Raw genomic sequence first — 19,595 nt, 5'->3', positions numbered from 1 at the left:
ATAATGAAGAGCAAATGATGAGATTCCGTCGTAACCCGACCTGGGAACGGTAGTTTCTAATTTTCGTAAGGCAAATACTATTGTAAAATAATTCAGCCGGATAAAATAAAATGAAGTCAGGAAGACGGAGACAAAGACCAATTAACTGAAGGCGGAAAATTCCCACACCTGCCTTTTCGCGATCCTGCGAGGCATCGGTGGCAATAAGAATATGAGATGGAAAGGGCGTTAAGTAGTCCTGCAGAAAATGCTGAAGAAGAACAAAGGGCTGTAGGTTTGCATCCGATGGGAAATGTCATCGAATTCAATCTGGACAGATGAGTTGTTATATTTTTGGCGTAAATCTGTGAAATGAATGTTTATAAGATCAAGGAGGGACTGCACGAAACATATCTGCGGAGTATGCAAACGAGACGAGGCGGCACTAAAAAAAGCCTGCAGGTTGATTAAAAAAAATATTATAATGCAATCGTAATGTGTTGAGCCGCAGAATTTCAAAAATGTTTTGCCTGTTAAAAGGCGAAACCTAGCTGATAAAGATGGGATTCGCGCCTCAAGGTGCAGAACACCATTGGGGAAATATTTTGGAAGCCCCAGACAAAGGTGCAACGCCTCCCGCTCCAAGAGCACAAGAGGGCGAAGTTTATAGACAGGAGGTCATGAAAATAAAACAAAGCCGAACTCCAAAATTGGGCGGAACTACATTTTATAAATCATCAGAAGTGTATGGCTTCTCATGCGTGACCGAGCACTAGAAAGCCTGCGCACGATGCCAATGGCCCGAAATCCTTTTGCAGAAACTTGCTTAATGTGTCACCAGCCGGATGGAGTAATGTCGTATAATACTCCGAGATACTTCACGGTCTGAAATTGAGGAATTATGTTATTTCTGTAGACCAGGCAGATATTTAGAGGAACAGATACCGGAAATACTAACAATGCGCATTTATTCACTTTGAGGGACAGATGAATTCTTCCTAACCGGCTGTCAAGAGCATTGAGGTAATTTTGCACGTTTCGATAAGGAGTGTGAATATTACCTGCTGAAGGAAAAAATGCAATATCATCGGCGTACAGATATGTTTTCATATTTAGAATGCATGGAATTCAGCTTAGAAAAATGTTAAAAAGAACAGGTGAGAGAACTAATCTTTGCGGTACACCTCTTTTCTATTGAAATCTCTTACAGGAAACGCCCTTTTTGCAGCAATAAAATTCTCTATTTTCTAAGAAAGCAGAAATCGAGGCTACAAAACAGTTTGGAAAGTTGAGTTCCTGTAATCTCAGTAACAGAGTCAAGTACTCAACGCTGTCGAATGATTTACTGATATCCAAAGTGACAAGAGAAGCAACCTGTTTTCTGTTGCGAGCTAACTTAATAGCACCCTCTAGGTCAGTATGAGCACACCAAATTGAACAGCCCAACCTGAAACCAATTTGACACGGATTCAAGAGAGCATTTTCAGAAATGAAAGGCATGACACGGATGAGAAGGACCCTTTTCACAATTTCACTATGTTCGATGTTAATGAAATAGGGCGTATGTTTTCGAAAGTAAAACCCTCTCCTTGCTTTGTAAGCAACGTAACTATTTCAGCAAGACGCCACTCATTGGGTATCCAAGGACATTTATGGAATGGTTAAGTAGAGCCAAAAGGTCTTCAGGAGAATTATTTAACAAAATTTAGATCACACATGAATTGACCTTATTATAGCCAGGGGCCACTGGTGATAAGCGCAGAATAATTTCCGCAGCTCAAGCATAGAGACCTCAGTGAAATGTCGACGTGCACGTGAATATAGCTGGAGAAGGTAGGGCAGATGCAAAGCGAAGCTCTAGGCCTCGTGCAATGTCGTCTAAGGCCTTGGCGATGTCATCAGAGGACTGAACGAGGGATTCAATGCTGACAGCAGGTGGAATCACTTTTTGCGCCTCATGAATTTAAACAAAGCTCGTTTATTTCCTTATTGTGAAAGTAAATCATAATTATTTGCATAATACTTCTCCTTTGCGCTTGAGACAGTGCGCCTAAATATTGCGTCAACAACTATAATCCAACCAATTTCTTGGGCATTGGTTTATGAGAAGTTTCTTCCAAACTGCTTTCCGTCGTCTATATACACGCGCGCACTAACAATTGCGCCTCTTGTTGGCGATTGCACCCTTGGTTCCCTTGATCAAAAATTCAAACATTGACTTGCATAATTCAGTACTGAACCTAGGTACACCTGTAGCGTTGCATTCGGCACTTGTCTCAGGGCATGGCTCTCAAGTGATTTTGGGAGTTGATTTTATTTTGTCTTTAAAGCAACTGTAATTAATTAACGTGCGCTGATGTCGCCCGGAAAGAGTTAATTTACACGCAAACCTGAAACTGCTGCGTAGATTATCACTGTTTGTTTCACAGCAAACAGGCGGCAAAGACGTAACAGAGACTCCTGGGAAGAAAAAGTTGAACCGAAGGCGGGCGGCATTTACTCCAAACAAACGTAGGCAATCCGGAATTGCTGCAGATAAAGTGGTTGTCAGAAAGCCGGTCAAATAATTTAGAACCAAAGCTGTCTGTTTTAAGCCCGCAAGTCACACGGTGCGAATTGAGGTCACCAAGTAACAAAACCTGAGAACGGCTACTAAACATGTGTGAGTCAAGGGGCCTAGTGTCATCCACATCTGATGGGAAAGATGCATTTGCTACCGTGTACGGCTGTTGACCTGGGACACTGAGGTCAATCGCTAGGTTTTCACATTCAGTGTCCGCATATTGGAAAGAAATTCGTGCCTTGTGACAAAATGTTGTAGAGATTAGCAGTAACAACCCTCCCCCCGTGATGAGCGGTCAAGCCGGAGCGGGCGGTAATTTTGGAGATGATAATTGAGATCTGTAGCTAGCCATGTTTCCTGTAATACAATTAAATCTGGTAGAAGCTGACTGCGTAGGCAATTTAAACGTATTGAAGCTGAGAATATAGAACTGCAATTACACTGGAGTACACTTAAGAACCCTATCTTGGCGGGAGTGCTGCAACCGCGACTGCCGTTTTCTGAGTCCTGGTGTTAGGATTTTGATTAGCGTTATATTTCTTTCTCTTCGACTTGTGGCAAAATGTGCCTGCAATATTCAAAGGAGACCCACTTCGTTTTTGGGCGCGAATATCTGACTCCATGTCCACACAGTCCATAGAGCATGTGTCTATAATGAAGTTCGGAAGAGATACCACAGAAGCCCTTTATTGCCCATGTTTTTTTGGCCCTGATGAGCGCAACTGATGACCAATTCCGAAGCCACAGGAGGCAAGAGCGGAGCGGTGGGCACCTGCAGCAGACTGGTCATCGTGGTAGCTATGACGTACGAAATGCAGGTGCATACGGTTTCCACAATGCGATTCATTGCATTTTGCACAGCTTTCTCAACTGCCGCTGTGATAGCCTGGGACCAACTGGCATCCATTATGGGTGAGCATTTGGCGGCCACACTAGAGTAGCCGGTTTTCTCCTTGACTGCGGCAAAAGCATCTCTCCGCGTGAATCAGTGTTTGTACATAAGCTCGAGCATCTGAACTTCTTGTGTTCGTGCAGGACAGTCAGGTGAATCAGCAGGGTGAGCACCGCTACACAAACGACATTTTTCTTGCTGTTCGGGACATTCCTCTCTTCCATGACCTTCCACACATGCACAGCGTCGTAAGGCCGATTTGCAGGCTTTGCCGCTGTGGCAAAATCTCGAGCAGTTTTGACACTGAAGGGCCGAGAATTAAAAAAATCTACTCGAAATACCAAAGGCCACACCTTTATCTCTTACGGGCAGAATATTGCAAATGTGGCAATGACGGACGGTGTAGGAATTTTTACTCCGTAGACCATTCAGCTGCATCGATGGACAGCGATCACTCCTGCAGACGATTGGTTCTCAAGCGTTTCCATAGGGATCAATCGAGAGTCGGCCCCTCAAACTAAGTCCTTGGAACACGCTAGATGAGGCTAAGGAATGCGCTTACCGGGCGGCTGGCGAAGAACGGACACTTCAACAGGTCTTCTATACAGTCCTTATCCGGTGGCCTGCACAAAGTGCCACCCCTACCGAACTACCGGACATTAGTAATAAGCATGAAATGTTTCGATGTGGATTGAAGAGCCGCTTGTACTGCCTCCGGATCGCTCAGTCGGATAGCGCCTCCATCGGAAGGCACTAAAGCGACTGCAATGCTGGAAACGCCACTGCGGGAAAAAGAGATCAATTGGGAGCTGGCCTTTAGGAAGAGAGGCCGGCCAGGGGAAAACCACTGGCCGGGAGAAAAAGTAGATATTAAGCCTTCGTCCTACTCCCAATCACCCTAGAACAGGAGCAAGCAGGCACAGACAGGAAGAAGAAATTGAGCAAACTAGAGCAACACCGCCACGTACGTAGCCGCTACCCCGCAGCCACAGAGGAAACTGCCAGCACATAAAGCGCCTGGCAGGGTACTTCCGGTTACAACCCATTCCCTCATCGTGTTATTTTAAAGCGATAGCTGGCAAATGTGGTGCCATATTTTATCACCACCGGACCCGTAAAAAGTTACTGTGAAACTTATTTCTCCAGAGATGAAAAGGCTGCGAGGAAAGTGCGCACAAGCACACTGACACGGGACGACCATCAGTCTGTCCACTGATCCAAGGAGCCAGTTATGCGCGTCTTCAACGTTTTCATCAATGCGGATTCACCTATGCACGCCGGCGCCCTTTGCTCCACTGCCGCGTTTCTGTACCAATGTTTTCGACGATATCGTATATTGCTCTATTGCCGTGTTCATGCCGCAACGTTGTCCACGCAAACGCATGCAGCGCAAACCAGTCTGTGGCTACAGCGACATTGTTTAAGGGGAAATACTACTCCGTTGGTAGTACTAGTTGATGAAGAAGAGAATGCGCAATGCGCAGCGCGAGAGTGTGCCAGTTTATCACCAGGCATGACTGGCTGCGATGATAGCATAGCGCTCTCGCAGTGGCCAGCGAAGCTGATGTGTTCGCGCCACCGCGGGTTGGAATCCCAGTAGCGCTAATATTAATTTATTTATGGTTTACCTATGTTCACACTCAAGATCAAATATCACGCAAACCGAATTGCCTATTTCTACTCGTGGAGTAGTGCTTTCGCACTTAAACAATGCAAGCTCTACCACGTTGTCTGTGGTCTTAGTAATGATTGCACACTGCTTCCAAGGTCGCAAGTATACTTCTTTCAACTCCTACTCTCATAAAAAGTTCTTATGCGACGAATTCAAGACTTTTTAGAGCCGTCATGCTAGCAAAAGAAGCAAAAAGCAGACCCACCGGGCCCGTAAAAAAGTTACCGTGAAACTTTTTTTTTTCCAGAGATGAGAAAGCTGCTAGGAAATCGCGCACAAGAGTACTAACATGGGATGAGCACCAGTCTGACTTTACAGGGAAAAATATAATTTGCGAAGAAAATATAAGTTGAGCATGCGCAGCCACAAAAGACGTAACGCTTTGGAGGCAATAAAGACGAGGCTTATGGCACCTATAGAAACACTCTCACTTCTTTAGAGGCCAAAATCGTTCGGTGAAGCGAAATAGATGCGGTGCAGTGCGGTAGTCAATTGGGCCTACTGGGGCTAAAAAGTAGGATAAGCACCCTTAGGATTACAAGTAAGCAAAAGATTTCAAAGCAGGTTCTGATTATACAATGAACCTTTGATGCCGTCGCTTCGTAAATTATAAGTAGACTTTAGACTAGATTGTGAAAGTATGAAACAACGTTTGAAAGGCGGTTGATATTTAAAACACAGGGATGCGCTGCGCGTGGGAGTCACCATCTGGCAGCTAGTATGAGCACGAAGCGGCAGCACGACCCACAGAAAGACATTTTAGCAAAACTTCCTGAATCATTTTTCTTGTCTCGCAAGTAACACATGGAGACTGCTATTCGTTAACAGTTGGGAAGCACTTCGAATGAGAGTCTGAAGAAATATGCAAAGTAGTTTCGAAGCGGTCGCTTTAGAATGGAACGATAAATTTGTGTTGTGAAGCCGGACATACTCCCTAAAGACGCTCTGTCCGCTGGATGTTTCCGCGAATTGGGCATGCTTCTCGCGTAGCCTGAACAGCGTATTCAAAACAAATTAGACAGCCTAAGCAGCGTTTCGTGGAAAAACAGCTCTCAAGCACCTTCTCGAACAAAAAAGGATCGCGCACTGCAGCAGATGACGGCGCAGAAAACCACCCGACACCTCCTGCTTCTTCGAAGCGAACACAACCTATGTGTTGAAGCGCGATGTTGGCCATCTGCTACTGTGCACGCTTCTTTTATCGTACTGCTTCGTGATGCTTCAGTGTAAAGCGCTCTTTGATGTCTTATTCCAAAGACAGTATTTGCAACACAACGTAGAGCATGCGGCAGATTGTCGTATTACAAAAAAAGCTTGGGTGATTACAAGAAACTCCTAGAGGATAAAGCGCCTGGCGGGGTATTTCCGGCTTCAATACAATCACTTATCGTGTTATTTTAAAACGATAGCTGGCAAATGTGGTTCCACATTTTGTCACACTCTTCTTTAATGGGCCTGCCAACTGGTAACGGATGGCTGCCTTCATAAGTACTCTGTGAGAGGAGAAAAATGATTATTAAATCTTTGCTTGCGTGTCGTGCTTCTGATACCTTATCGGTCGTGCTTCTGATACCTTACAGGGCCGAGCTGAGGGTGGCTCCCACGTGCATGCATAGCAGTGTTGGTGCGTCTCCTTCGAAACAACTTTTCAAGCTTTCTTAATAACTTGGATGAATTTGATTGGTTTCAGAGAAGGACAACGGCGTAAGAAGCACATAGGATTGGTCAAGTTGGTCAGACATGCTGAAGGGAATTACGGCGCAGCATCAAATGACGAGGACAGCAGGAGAGCACATGGCGCTTGTTCGTGTATGTGCTCTCCTGCTCTCCTCGTCACATGATGCTGCCCCATTATTTCCTTTAAGACCTTGTAGGGGCATTCTGAAATAGAAATTCTGCTTGGAAAACTTTTGCTTCCATGTATTCTAATGGGTCCTATGCACGCTTTTCACTCCCTGTCGACTCCGGCATATGAGATCGGCCCCTAGGTTTGTAAACACGTTGTTGGTCTACCGCGAAACTGAAGTCCAGTTCACACAGTTGAGATCTTTTTTGTTTTTGAAGCACACTCTCATCACTTCCCGTGTGACAATATTTCAACTGCAAACCAGAATTTTAATCTCATTCCGCCATTTCCTACACTGTTTGCAGGCCACACAATGTTTAGGTAGATGAATGTCCTCCCCAGTCGACAAGCATAGCCCGTGCTCCAGTGTTTCAAGCAGGGTCCTGTCTGGCCAAAATAATATTTATCTCCTCTTAGTGGTGTATCGTAGACGGCTACGGCAGCACATATATGAGTGGCAGAGGAATGTACGTACGTTTCTTGTTGTAAAAAAGCACAAGAAAGAAAAATCAGTACCTTGGAGGCAGTTTCAAGCTAATACATACCAGCGGTTATCTTGCCTTCGTAGTACATGCCCTGCCCAAGCCCACTTCTTCCACTTGATTTCAACTAGGATGTCATAACACGCGTTTGTTTCCTCACCCACTCGGCCCGCTTCCGGTGTCTTAACGTTACACCTATCATTGTCCTTTCCATGGCTCGCTGTGTTGTCCTTAACTTAAGCTGGACCCTTCTCGTAAGCCTCACCGTTTCTGACCTGTAGGTGACTACCGGTAAGATACAGCTGTTGTACACTTTTCTCTTGAGGTATATTGGTATACCTGCCATTGCGGGCATGGTACGCATCCGAACATGGCCTCAAATGTGCTCATCTTTGCCTGCCTGCAGGTTCCGCTACTGACCGGTGCATTTACAACGCCATCAACTATGTTCAGCGAGCTGGAATACAAGCCGATCGCCGAGCCTTATCTTCAGCCGCCCTCAGTGACGGCGAGGTGCGCTGTCTACAACGGAATCTACCCCAGAAGTTTTCACCAATCACCGTCGACCACGGTCCTGCCGATTGTCTACATAAGCAAGCAGCTGGCACCTCACAAACTCAGTTGCGGGCACAGTACGCATCCGAACATGGCCTCAAATGTGCTCATCTCTGCCTGCCTGCAGGTTCCGCTACTGACCGGTGCATTTACAACGCCATCAACTATGTTCAGCGAGCTGGAATACAAGCCGATCGCCGAGCCTTATCTTCAGCCGCCCTCAGTGACGGCGAGGTGCGCTGTCTACAACAGAATCTACCCCAGAAGTTTTCAACAATCACCGTCGACCACGGTTCTGCCGATTGTCTACATAAGCAAGCACCTGGATCCTCACAAACTCAGTTGCGGGCACGGTACGCATCCGAACATGGCCTCAAATGTGCTCATCTTTGCCTGCCTGCAGGTAAGACAGAGTGTACGTTCGTTTCGAAGCAACCATTTGTCTCTTATTGTCGTGCCGTGCCCCCGCACACTGTTTTTGATTTTGTGTGATTGCTGGTCTGTATTTGTTAAGCTTGTGACAAGTGGGGATGTTGAATTGAACCCGGGTCCCCCTACCGTTGATGAGAAGCTGGAACAAATTCTTCAAGCACTAAAGGAACATACGAAAACGCTTGGTGATATTAAGCGCGACCAGCGAGCAGTACAAAAGGATTTAAAGAAAATGGTACTGCGATAAAAATTCTCGAAGACCGTCTAAATAATCTTGAATGTGCACTTTCCAGTGTAACTAAAACACAAGAAGTAGTCAACGAGTTAAGAAAAGATATCACTCAGCTTTCGAAAAAGTTAGATGATGTGGAAAGTCGCCAGCGGCGTAATAACTTGATCGTATTTGGACTGCCCGAAGAAGGAAATGAAACCCCTGAAAATCTGTCAAAAGCTGTAAATGAAAAATTATTCACTGTGGTTGGTGTCTGCCCTACGTGTATGGAGCGAATGCATCGCATAGGAAAAAAAGGAGCATCACGGCGGCCGGTGATTTTCCGATTATACGACTTCAAAGAAAAGATTGCAATTTTACAAAACTGCAAAAAGCTTAAAAACACGGGCATTTCTGTTGGGGAATATTTTTCAAAGGGTGTGGTTTATCGCAGCAAATGCCTCTGGGAAAGTGCCAAAAACGAGAAGTTGAATGGAGCACGTGTGCGTCTAGTGCACGACAAGTTATATGTCAATGATAAGGCGTACTACTGCGATGATGATGCTGCGACGCGTGTGGCTTATCAGGTAGCTCGTCACAGCTCAAACGATAACACCCCGGAGCAAGTGCAGTCGCCTTCCTGACTAGCTAACCGTAATAAATTTGAATTCGCGAAGTTTAGTGAACAAGACTTCACATTTTGAAAGCATCCTTCTTGAGCATGAACCAGACATAGTCGTTGTCACTGAAACGTGGCTTAACGAGTTTATGGATAGTACAGAACTTCTCCCGCCTAATTACACAGCTTGCCGTAAAGACCGTGGAACAAGAGGTAGAGGTGTTGTCATTGTTTACAAATCCAGTATTTTCTGCGTTGAAATACCGTCACCACCAGAACTTGAGTGCGTCTTGTGCAGTATGAAAATCGGTACTATCTCTTTCACAGTCATTGCGGTGTATAGACCTCCGGGTACCACTGAAGATTGTATACAGTCACTAAATGATTATTTAATACCCCTGTTTGCTACCACAACAAAGAAAATTATAATGGCTGGGGATTTCAATCTGCCCCATATAGATTGGGTAAATTATAAGGAAGGTACGGTTGATGTGGCAACATCCCGTGCCTTTTTAGATCCCGTATTTTCCATAAATTTGGTTCAACTTGTCAGCACGCCTACACGAATGCATGGATCCGGGAAATTCCTACTTGATTTAGTCTTTCTGAGTCAGTCAGCAACACAATATCATTCACGCTGTGACGTTATGAGTGGTCTTTCCGAGCATATGATCGTAATCGTCCGGCTGGCCATCAAGTGACAAAAACCCAACCCCGCTAAAACTGCGCTAGTCCCTTATTTTGCTAGAGCAGACAATGTAGGAGTACTGGATTGTATAGAACAAGGCTTCGACGGTTTCAGTAATTTTGTAACTCTTGAATCAACATCTGTAAATCAAACATGGGAACGGTTTAAAAAAGTAATTCACAAATGCATAAAATCCTTCATTCCTATGCGCATCAAGAAAGTTTGCAAGAGAAATCCGTGGATATCGCGGGATATTATTCACATGAAGCGCCAGTTGAAACGTATGAGACCAAGATGCGCAAATACAACCTCAAATGCAACAGATGAAAGGGTTAAAAGCCTTTCCCAGGCATTTAAAGCAGAGATTGCGAGAGTAAAACAGCGCTTTATGAATGAATCATTGACTACGTTCATTAAAACATCTCCGGCAAAATTCTGGCGGTACCTGTCAAAACAGAAATCCCCCATTCCGTTCTTAAAAATTGCTACTTGCACAGTTAGTGATAGTAGTGAAATGGCATGCCTTTTCAACGAATAGTTCGAGTCCGTATTTACCTGGGATGATCGCACAACACCGCATCTAGAAGACTCACCAAACATACCGTCGTTTCCGGATATAAAAATTTGTCACGACAGAGTTCTTAACCTTCTTCTTAATCTGGACACAAAAAAATCCGTGGGACCGGAAGAAATTCCTAATACCTTCCTAAAAAGGTACGCTGAATGGTGTTCCTACTGTCTTGTAGAAATATTTAACAAGTCTCTTCTATCTGGTGACGTCCCTGGCGACTGGAAGTATGCCAAAGTAATACCAATACATAAGCAAGGAGCAAAACATGATGTAACAAACTATCGACCAATATCTTTGACGAGTACGTGTTGCAAAACATTTGAACACATTTTAACTAAACACTTAATGGAATTTGCTGAAGCAAATGGGGTGCTGGCAAGCCACCAGCATGGTTTCCGGCACGGATATTCCACCATTACCATATTAGGTGAAGTTGTACATGACATTGCCAAATGTATCGACGAAAGAGGGCAAATAGATATCATCTTTATCGATTTTAGGAGAGCGTTTGATAGAATATCTCACCAAAAGCTACTGCTGAAACTTCACAACTTATTGAAAAATAACGTTGTAATAAAATGGATTGAGGCGTACCTAACGCATAGAGAGCAGTTTGTTTTTGTTAATAACGTTGCCAACTCAAATAAAAATGTACGATCAGGTCATTTGCTTTTCTCTTTGTATGTTAGCGATATGAGCACCGGCTTTTCACAAGAGATAACAATTAAACGTTACGCAGATGATACTATTATTTATTGTAATGTAAAATCTTGTGATGATCTGAAGAGACTGAATGACCATCTGGACATAATCAGTAACTGGTGCAAACGGTGGCAAATGGACATGAACACAGAGAAGACCGTTTGTATGCATATGACGCGTAAAAAACAACCCTTTGTATTTTCTTTTAAAATTCATGATGTCATTCTAAAAGATGTCGCTGAGTTCAGGTACTTGGGCTTTTGTGTCAGATATGATCTAAATTGGTCATCGCATGTAGATCAAGTTTGTGATAAGGCGATCAGAAAGCTTTGGACGCTACGGAAGAAGCTAACTGATGCCACGCCAGATGTCAAGTTGTTAGCATATAAATTGACAGTCCTGCCACTAATTACCTATGCAAGCCCCATTTGGGAGCCATACACTGAGCAGAATATTTTGAAATGTGAATGTGTGCAGAACAAGGCTTCTGGTTCATTTAAAATGCTTATTCTAGAATGCAGTCAGTTTCATTACTAAGAATAAAGACTGGATTAACCCCTGTTAAGAAGAAAATGGAACACAATAGGATTGTTTCCTTTCATCATATTTTACGTGGCTATTACAAAGTAAACCTCGAAAGGTACATTGTAGCAGACAGTTCCATCCAGTCAAGGATAAAACACAGTAAACATATCAAACCATTGACATACAAGACACTCTTTTGATTATTCTTTTCTCGTGAGGACCATAGATGACTGGAACAAACTACCCAATGAAGTTATAAATACTGAGACTAAGGGCTTTGAAGCTGCACTACGGGAATATTCTATGAGTGCATAAAAAAATGTATTGTATACTAGCCTTGCTACCTGTCACTCTCTAAGTGATCTATGTACATTGCTCACTGTTTTCTTTTATTTACCTTTTGCCAGTCGGACCTACTCTTCATTAGAATTGTTGTACTTTGCTATTACTGCCACGTGCCTTTTGTTCTTCACATTGCACCACAGCGGTTGACGTTTTTGCGCGCTATTCAAATATTTTTTTTCCTGCCGTCAGAGACGTGCAAAAATTCCTAATGTTCAAAGAGTTTCTTCTTCTGTTTTTGATTGTATTTTACATGCAAAAGTTCTAACAAGATGTGTACTTTGTAAAACTGCAACTCCTGCCTTGGCCTGTGCCGGCAGTATGAATAAATAAATAAATAAATAAATAAATAAATAAATAAATAAATAAATAAAAATTCATGATCGGAGAGAACCTGCCATATGCGCTCCATCCAATTCTTATCCTTCTAGTTAATTTTCTTTCATGATCCGTATCTGCTGTCACTATCTGCCCTAAGTAGACGATTTCTTTTACCAGTTCCAGCAAGTCATTGCCAATTGTGAACTGCTGTTCTCTTGCTAGACTGTTGAACATTACTTTGGTTTTTGATGTTAATTTTTAGACCCACTGTACTTCTCTGTCTAACTCATTGATCATGATTAGCAGTTTATCTCCTAAGTGACTCAGCAAGTAAATGTCATCAGTGAATCGCAGAATATTTAGGTATTCACTATTAACTCTTATCCCCAGCTGTTTCCAATTCAGGCCTCGGAATACCTCCTGTAAATAGGCGGTGAATAGCATTGGCGAGATCGTGTTCCCTTGCCTGACGGCAAGCGTAGCAGGGGTGACAGTTGGTTAGGTGGGCAGATGAGATAAGGAAGTTTGCAGGCATGGGGTGGGCGCAGCTGGCAAATGATAGAGTTTATTGAAGATACAAGGGAGAGGCCTTTGCCGTGCAGCGGGTGTAGTCAGGCTGATGATGATGATGATAATGACATACCAGTACCTGAGCCACCTCTCACAGGGTTCGCCCAACACAATATGACAGCGAATTGTTCTTCTATGGAGGCTATCCTTCACTATAATGCACAATATGGGCCTGTCCCAGCATAAGAGCTGTACAGGTAAATCCCAACTCAAATGAGCAGTGGGAGGCCGCACTGCCTCGCAGTAGCCTTGAAGAGCGGCTACGTCGTCTCGGGAACATTGGAGTAAGGGCTCGTCCCATCCAGGTTCAAGCTCTCTCTTCTCTACAATAAGGTTTTTCACTCGCTTACTCAATTAAAAAAACGGCTGGAGTGCTTTTTCTTACAACCACATTTACTGGCTTTTTTTTGGTAATTCGGGGGAAAACTCCCCACTTGCAAGAGTGCTGTAAATACAATGTGTACGTTTTACTTGTCTATCTCCTTGTTGCTGTTGTACGACACCTTGCCCCTTGAAGCGGGGCTATGGCGGGGATGGCCGACAGAATTCGGGCGCACTTGTTAAAAGATACATTCTGCGCGTTATCCTTATTGCTCCCCTGCCAATAAGTTGAAATGCATGGCATACAGCCACCTGCCTAAGCGTGTTCTTTTGTTGCCGTGAGATAAACTGAATATTAAGCTACTCTCTTCAGCACTTTCGAAAGTAAACACTGTACTTTATGCAAAACAATGAGGGGTAGGCCGCAAACTACACTTCGCTTAAAACTTTCGGTACCTCACTGGAAGCAACGATTCACTGCCAAAGCAAAACAAGTGACTTAATCTGGAGCATATTGCCATGGATCTTCGTAGTTTTTTCGTTCACGCTCAAAGCCGCCGCAGGCGGCTTTAACATTTTTTTGGAGACGTGACATGCCACCAGACTTGTTTCGAATGACAGTGGCCTCAAACATCTCCTTTCACATTTTTCCGGATTGCAGTAGTTGCTTTTGGCTCCTCGAAAGTTCTTTGTCAGCTTTAAATTCAGCGCATCCAAGAAGTGCACGCATTCTATTCGACGACCGCCGAGCAAGCTTGTTACGGCGCTGCCGAGTCTGAGTTGTTTGTGGGCACAGTTCTGCCCAATACACAACTTTGTTTCAGAAACCGTGTTCACTGTCTTCCGGCTCGTCAGACTGCAATGGAGGTGCTAACCTTTGTACTAGTCGCCCTTACCCCCTGGGAGCTCCCAAAGCAGACCGAGCCGCCCTGAAGAAGTTTATCACGAGAAAGCCACAGAAACCGTCCCCTAGAGAAGACGAAGTCCGAAGAAGCCGTCGTTTCCAGAAGCGTTTCCCCGAATACTAAATCCTACCGGAACGCACGCGAGCAGAGAAGGGCTCCTTAGCGCTCACATCAACCATGGCAACGATACCAGTGCCTCTTATTTTGCACGAGCCCCGACTGCCGCTGACGTTCAACCGTTCACCAGGCGATGATTCTGAAGAATGGTTGTACTAGTTTTAGCGTGTCGCAGGATTCAACATTTGGGATGACAAGACAAAAGGGAGCGACATTTTCTTCGGCCTAGAAGGCCCAGCCAGAATTTGTTCAGAAACCACGAAGCCTCTCTTGCGGCGTTGGAGTCCTCCATGTACAAGCATCCTCAGGAAAAAAAGAGCACAGATGCTTCTACACTCACGCATCCAGCACCCAAATGACACAACGACTGCATTCGTAGAAGACATGAAGCGCCTCTTTTGACGTGCCGATTCTGACTTTACTGAAGATAAAAAGGTGGGGTTCTACATGCGTGGTGCTGAAGTGGGACATTTCCGGTGGTCTGAGCCGCAATTCACCGAAGACCATCGCTGAATATACACGTGAAGCGGCCACCATTGAGAACACCTTGAAAGCATGAGCCCGTCATTTCCCTAGACACCTCTAATTTCCCTAGACAACTCTATCATTTCACTAGACAACTCTCTCGAATGGAGCAGCATTCGGAGGCAACCTACGGGATGTCATCAGCATAAATGTACGAGAAGCGATGCGTCACCTGTTACCATATTCTTACCAGCTTCTTGTAGCGACCATTGGAGAAACCGTCTGCTGACAAGTGCAGCATGCGCTTGGGTCCCCGTCATCGACGCCTCAGGCTGAAGCTCCAGCCACGGCCTGCGCCGCTGCAGTACCCAGTGGCTCAGCTCCGACGACACACCATAAGTCCTATTCTTCGACCTGGACCGGCCGTTTTCGAATGTCGTTGCCCTGTCCCCACTCGCCCAGCCTACAAACGACGCTCAAGCAGCAGGAAATGCGACTCCTGAAGCACTCCGACGACAGCCCACTGCGCTTTCGTTGCGATGAGACCGGCCATATTCTTCGTCAGTGCCCGTGCCGGCATATCGGTCATCGCGGTTTTGCATTGACGTACGCCGACCATGCTTTGGCCAGCATCCGCAAGAAATTGAAGACTGTGTCGAGAGTAGCATGTGCCTAATTACCTTTCCCGCTAACCATCCCCTGCAGTAGCGCACTTCGCTTTGCCACGCCGAATCTACGCAGTGGCTCTTCGCGGAAGGTCCCGCATCTCCCTCAGGGTTAAACAAAAGAGAGCAACCTTAGGAAGTGAATGTGCTCAGCAGCGAAACGACGAAGGGCATCCACAGACCATGCCGTATGAAGACGTCGCAGCCGAAACGCCGGCGCCGCAGACAAACATCAGCTCGACCGCGACACGATCTTAATTACGAAGGACGCCGCCAGAAAGTAAAGCCCCGACGACACGCCCTACCCATGATTCACATTCCCGTCGAAGCCGTGGACCGACGCCCAGAACGACATGCAACGCAAGAGACAGGAAGTCTGTCTTAGAAGTCGCTATCCACGGCCCTACAGTTAGAGAAGTTGATTATTCGGTGATGAATGCAACATTCGCCGCGAAGATCAGGAAACGCACGACCACGTGGGACGGCCCACAAATCCGGACTGCAGGAAGTCAGCCAGCGGGGCGATGCATTGCTTGAGTGACCGTCAGCCGACATAGCTATCCTGCGACCTTCGTAGTTCTACAGCAATGTTCCCGCGAAGTGATCTTGGCCATTGATGTCCTTAATGAACATCAGGCAATCATCGACCTGTGGTCTAAGCCGATCACGCTTTCGACGGACGAGGCCATCTCTTGGGTGAGAATAAGTTTGGAATATCCCGTTACCCTGACTGTCCTCTAGAAACATGTGAGAGTCTCGCTCCACTCAAGGGTCATCATCACTGAAAGCGCCACGGAAGCCGATAATATTGTAGCCATCATTGAGGGGGAGATGGCAATTACTGCTAGGCCTAGGAATCGGCAGACGAAGAGATGCATCGAACATTTCGGCAATGGTCAAGCTGAAGAACTGCTGACGAACTTCAGCTAGGAATACCGGCAAGTTAACAGAGGAGCGACGATTGCTTTTTTCGGCGAAATATCCGACGTGCGGGTCGTCTTCACCCACTCTCTGCGATCTGCAAAAGATTCGCCTAAAAGAACTCCACCACTGGCGATATCAAACAAAGCCCTACCCCGCAACAAGTAGGATCAAATACGGAACCTGAATTGTGGACGTGCCCAGCGACGGCTGATATTAGAAAACGGCACTTCTGGGAGGAGGGCCTGCGGTGGAGCCCCGAAAGTGACTATGTGAACTGGACGGTGAACAATAATTTTTTGCGACAACCTCTGCGATTACCTACGAGCAACGGGTATCCCCTTTCTTTTAACTTTCTATCTCCTGCATTCCTCCCCCTTTCTAAGCTTATGCCTTATGACACACGTCTTGAAAAAAAAGGAACCTTGTTCCCAATTACAGCGAGTGCTTCTCGTTTTCAACAAAGGCCCGACAAACACCGATTGCCAAACCTCGCAATCAAACTGACGAACAGGCCCGACTTTTTCGCAAAAGCTCCTACCCTGCGTCGCCGCGAGAACGACAAGCCATCCGAAACATGTTAGAAGAGATGCTTCGCGATAACGTCATCAAGCCGTCAAAGAGCCCCTGGGCGGCACCAGTTGCTTTGTAGAGAAAAGAAAACGGCACACTTCGGTTCTGCGTATATTACCGCCGCTTGAACAACATGCCAAAAACTTACCTCTGCCCTCTGACACACTCGACCGGCACTGAAAAGCCAAATACTTCTCTTCGATGGACCTCAAGACAGGCTATTGGCAAATAGAAGTCGATGAAACAGGCCGAGAGAACACCGCATTCATCAAACAGGATGTCCTCTTAGAGTTCAAGGTGATGCCATTTCGACTGCGTCCCGCGCCAAAAACTTTCCATCGGGTAATGGATACTTATACTGACAGGTCTGAAGTGGCAAGTTTCACTCGTGTACTTAGAAGAAGTCGTTTTCTTCGCCTCGAACTTTGATGACCACCTGAAAAGGCTTAGATTACTGCTGGAGGCAATCAAGTCGGTCGGCGAAACGTTTAAAGCAGAGAAGTGCCACTTCACCTATAACGAGCTGCTGTTTCAAGGCCACTTATTAACCATGGATGGAATACGCCCAGACGCACAGAAAGCAGCCGCTATCCCAGAGTTTGCTTCGGCGAACGACATGAAATATGTACGCTGATTCCTCGGACTGTGCGCGTATTACCGACGATTTGTCAATAACTCTTCGCGCATCACCGCGCCTCTGACCAAAAAGACAAAGACAGACGGGCCATTTAAATGGGAATCGCTGCAAACGAAAGACTTCTAGGAACTTCAACGTCGTTTGCAGTCCCCTCTGGTCCTCGGGCACTTTGATAAAAACGCCGAGACTAAAAGCCATGCCAACGCGAGCAACGTGGGCCTAAGCGCCGTCCTCGTTCAGAAAAGCGACGGACTGGTGAAAGTAATCACGTATGCAAGCCGTTCTCTGTCGAAGGCCTAGGCTAACTATTCGGCGACCAAGAAGGAGTGCCTTGCGGTTGTCTGGGCTACGCTTAAATTCCGCCCCTACATGTACGGACGACCATTCAAGGTGTTCAGCGGTCACCACGTACTGTGTTGGCTTGCAGCTTTGAAAGACATCTCCGGCCGCGTTGTTCGGTGAGACCTGTGCTTCCAGAAGTTCAACATCACTGTTGTTTACTAATTTGGGAACAGGAACTCCGATTGGAATTGCCTATCTGAAACCCCTTATGATGAAACCCCTTTTATGATGAGATTATGCAGATTATGACGCCTTTCTGGGACCGATAAGCACCAAAAGACTTCGCGCAGCACCAACCCTCGCATGCCTACCTACAGGTTCTCATCCAGTAGCTGGAAGGCAAGCCTTCTTCACACCCAACAGCGTTCAAGCGCGGTTAATCCTCTTTGTGTCTGTGAAATGGCATCCTTGAGAAGAATAATTCTCGCTCTCAACAAGACCACGTACCGGCTCGTCATTCCGAACAGCTTAAATTAAAATTACGCAGGCATCGCACGACGAACCAACAGCTGGATACCTCAGATTTACCCGCTCCCTTCGTTGTGTTCAAGATAAACACTACTGGCCCCAATTATTCGCTGACACGGGAATGTCAACGACGAAGAACGTCGCTGATCACGCCAGCTGAACTTTTGAAGCTCATACGACCACCGAGCAAGCCTTTTAACAGATTGAAATGGATCTCCTCGGCCCCTTCCCAACGTCAACGTAGGGCAACAACTCGATCAACATAGCGACCTCCTACTTCACCTGCTGCGCCGAAGCAATAGACCTAGCGATTGGTTCAACGGTGATGTCTCTAGGTTCTTTTTAGAGCAAATCATTTAGCGTCACACGTCCCAGGGATTCTCAGCACGGATAGGGGATGGTATTTAAGGCCAAGCTCACCCAAGCCATTCGAAGCTACATTCACACAACCCACTAGGGGGCTACTGCATTTCATCCGCAGAAGAAAGGTTTTACGGAGCATCCGAGCAAAAGAAATCACTCTCATGCTCACCATGTATGTAGACGTCGAAAACAAGACCTGGGGTGCCATCCTCCTTTACGTCATCTTTGGCTACAATACCCCAATGCAAAATACGTCCCAGATGACACCGTTAAGGCTCGTCCATGGCACGGAGGCAACCACCACACTCGACACCTTGCTCCCAAACGTCACAGATGAAGACAGTATCGACGTCGCTGCATATATCCTGAGCGGGCACAAGAAACCCGACGACTTGCCAGTTTGCGGGTCGAAGATCAACAGCACACTGACACCCGACGGTACAACCTATGCCGACGGAACAAGGAATACAAGCCGGGTGAGCGTGTATAGATGTGGACGCCCATTTGCCTCCGAGGACTTCGTGAAAAGCTCCTGCGCGGCTACTTCGGCCAGTACAAGATCATTCGTCAACATGGAGAGCTTGACTACGAAGTGTCTCTGAGCGAAGCGTCGGCATCAAAGCGGCGCTGTTCATACCAAAAGTTATGCATGTCGTGCGCCAAAAGCCTTATTATGCACGCTAAAGAACGCTCTGTATTTGCAGCCCAAATGCTTTTCTCTTCTGTGTTTACTGCCTGTTATGGGCTCATTACTTTCTGTTGTAAAGCATCGAACCGATGCTTATTTCAGAAGGAAGTAATGCGACGCATCTTCATAGTTCGTTCACGCTCAAAGCCGCCGGCAGGCG

General features: G+C 46.0%; 1 protein-coding gene across 1 annotated transcript in view; it reads left to right on the top strand.

Moving 5' to 3' along the window:
• LOC144128115 (uncharacterized) overlaps positions 1-19,595 on the top strand; it is a 535,742-nt gene that overhangs the window by 195,445 nt on the left and 320,702 nt on the right. Inside the window, exon 3 of the mRNA XM_077661200.1 lies at positions 7,841-8,392. Within this exon, the coding sequence (XP_077517326.1) occupies positions 7,841-8,392 (552 nt within the window). The remainder of the gene's footprint in view (positions 1-7,840; positions 8,393-19,595) is intronic.

The sequence above is a fragment of the Amblyomma americanum genome, chromosome 4 (genome assembly GCF_052857255.1).
Source record: "Amblyomma americanum isolate KBUSLIRL-KWMA chromosome 4, ASM5285725v1, whole genome shotgun sequence".
Classification (NCBI taxonomy): Eukaryota; Metazoa; Arthropoda; class Arachnida; order Ixodida; family Ixodidae; genus Amblyomma; species Amblyomma americanum.
The sequence above is the reverse complement of the archived record's forward strand: the minus strand, read 5'-3'. Positions and strand labels throughout refer to the sequence as shown.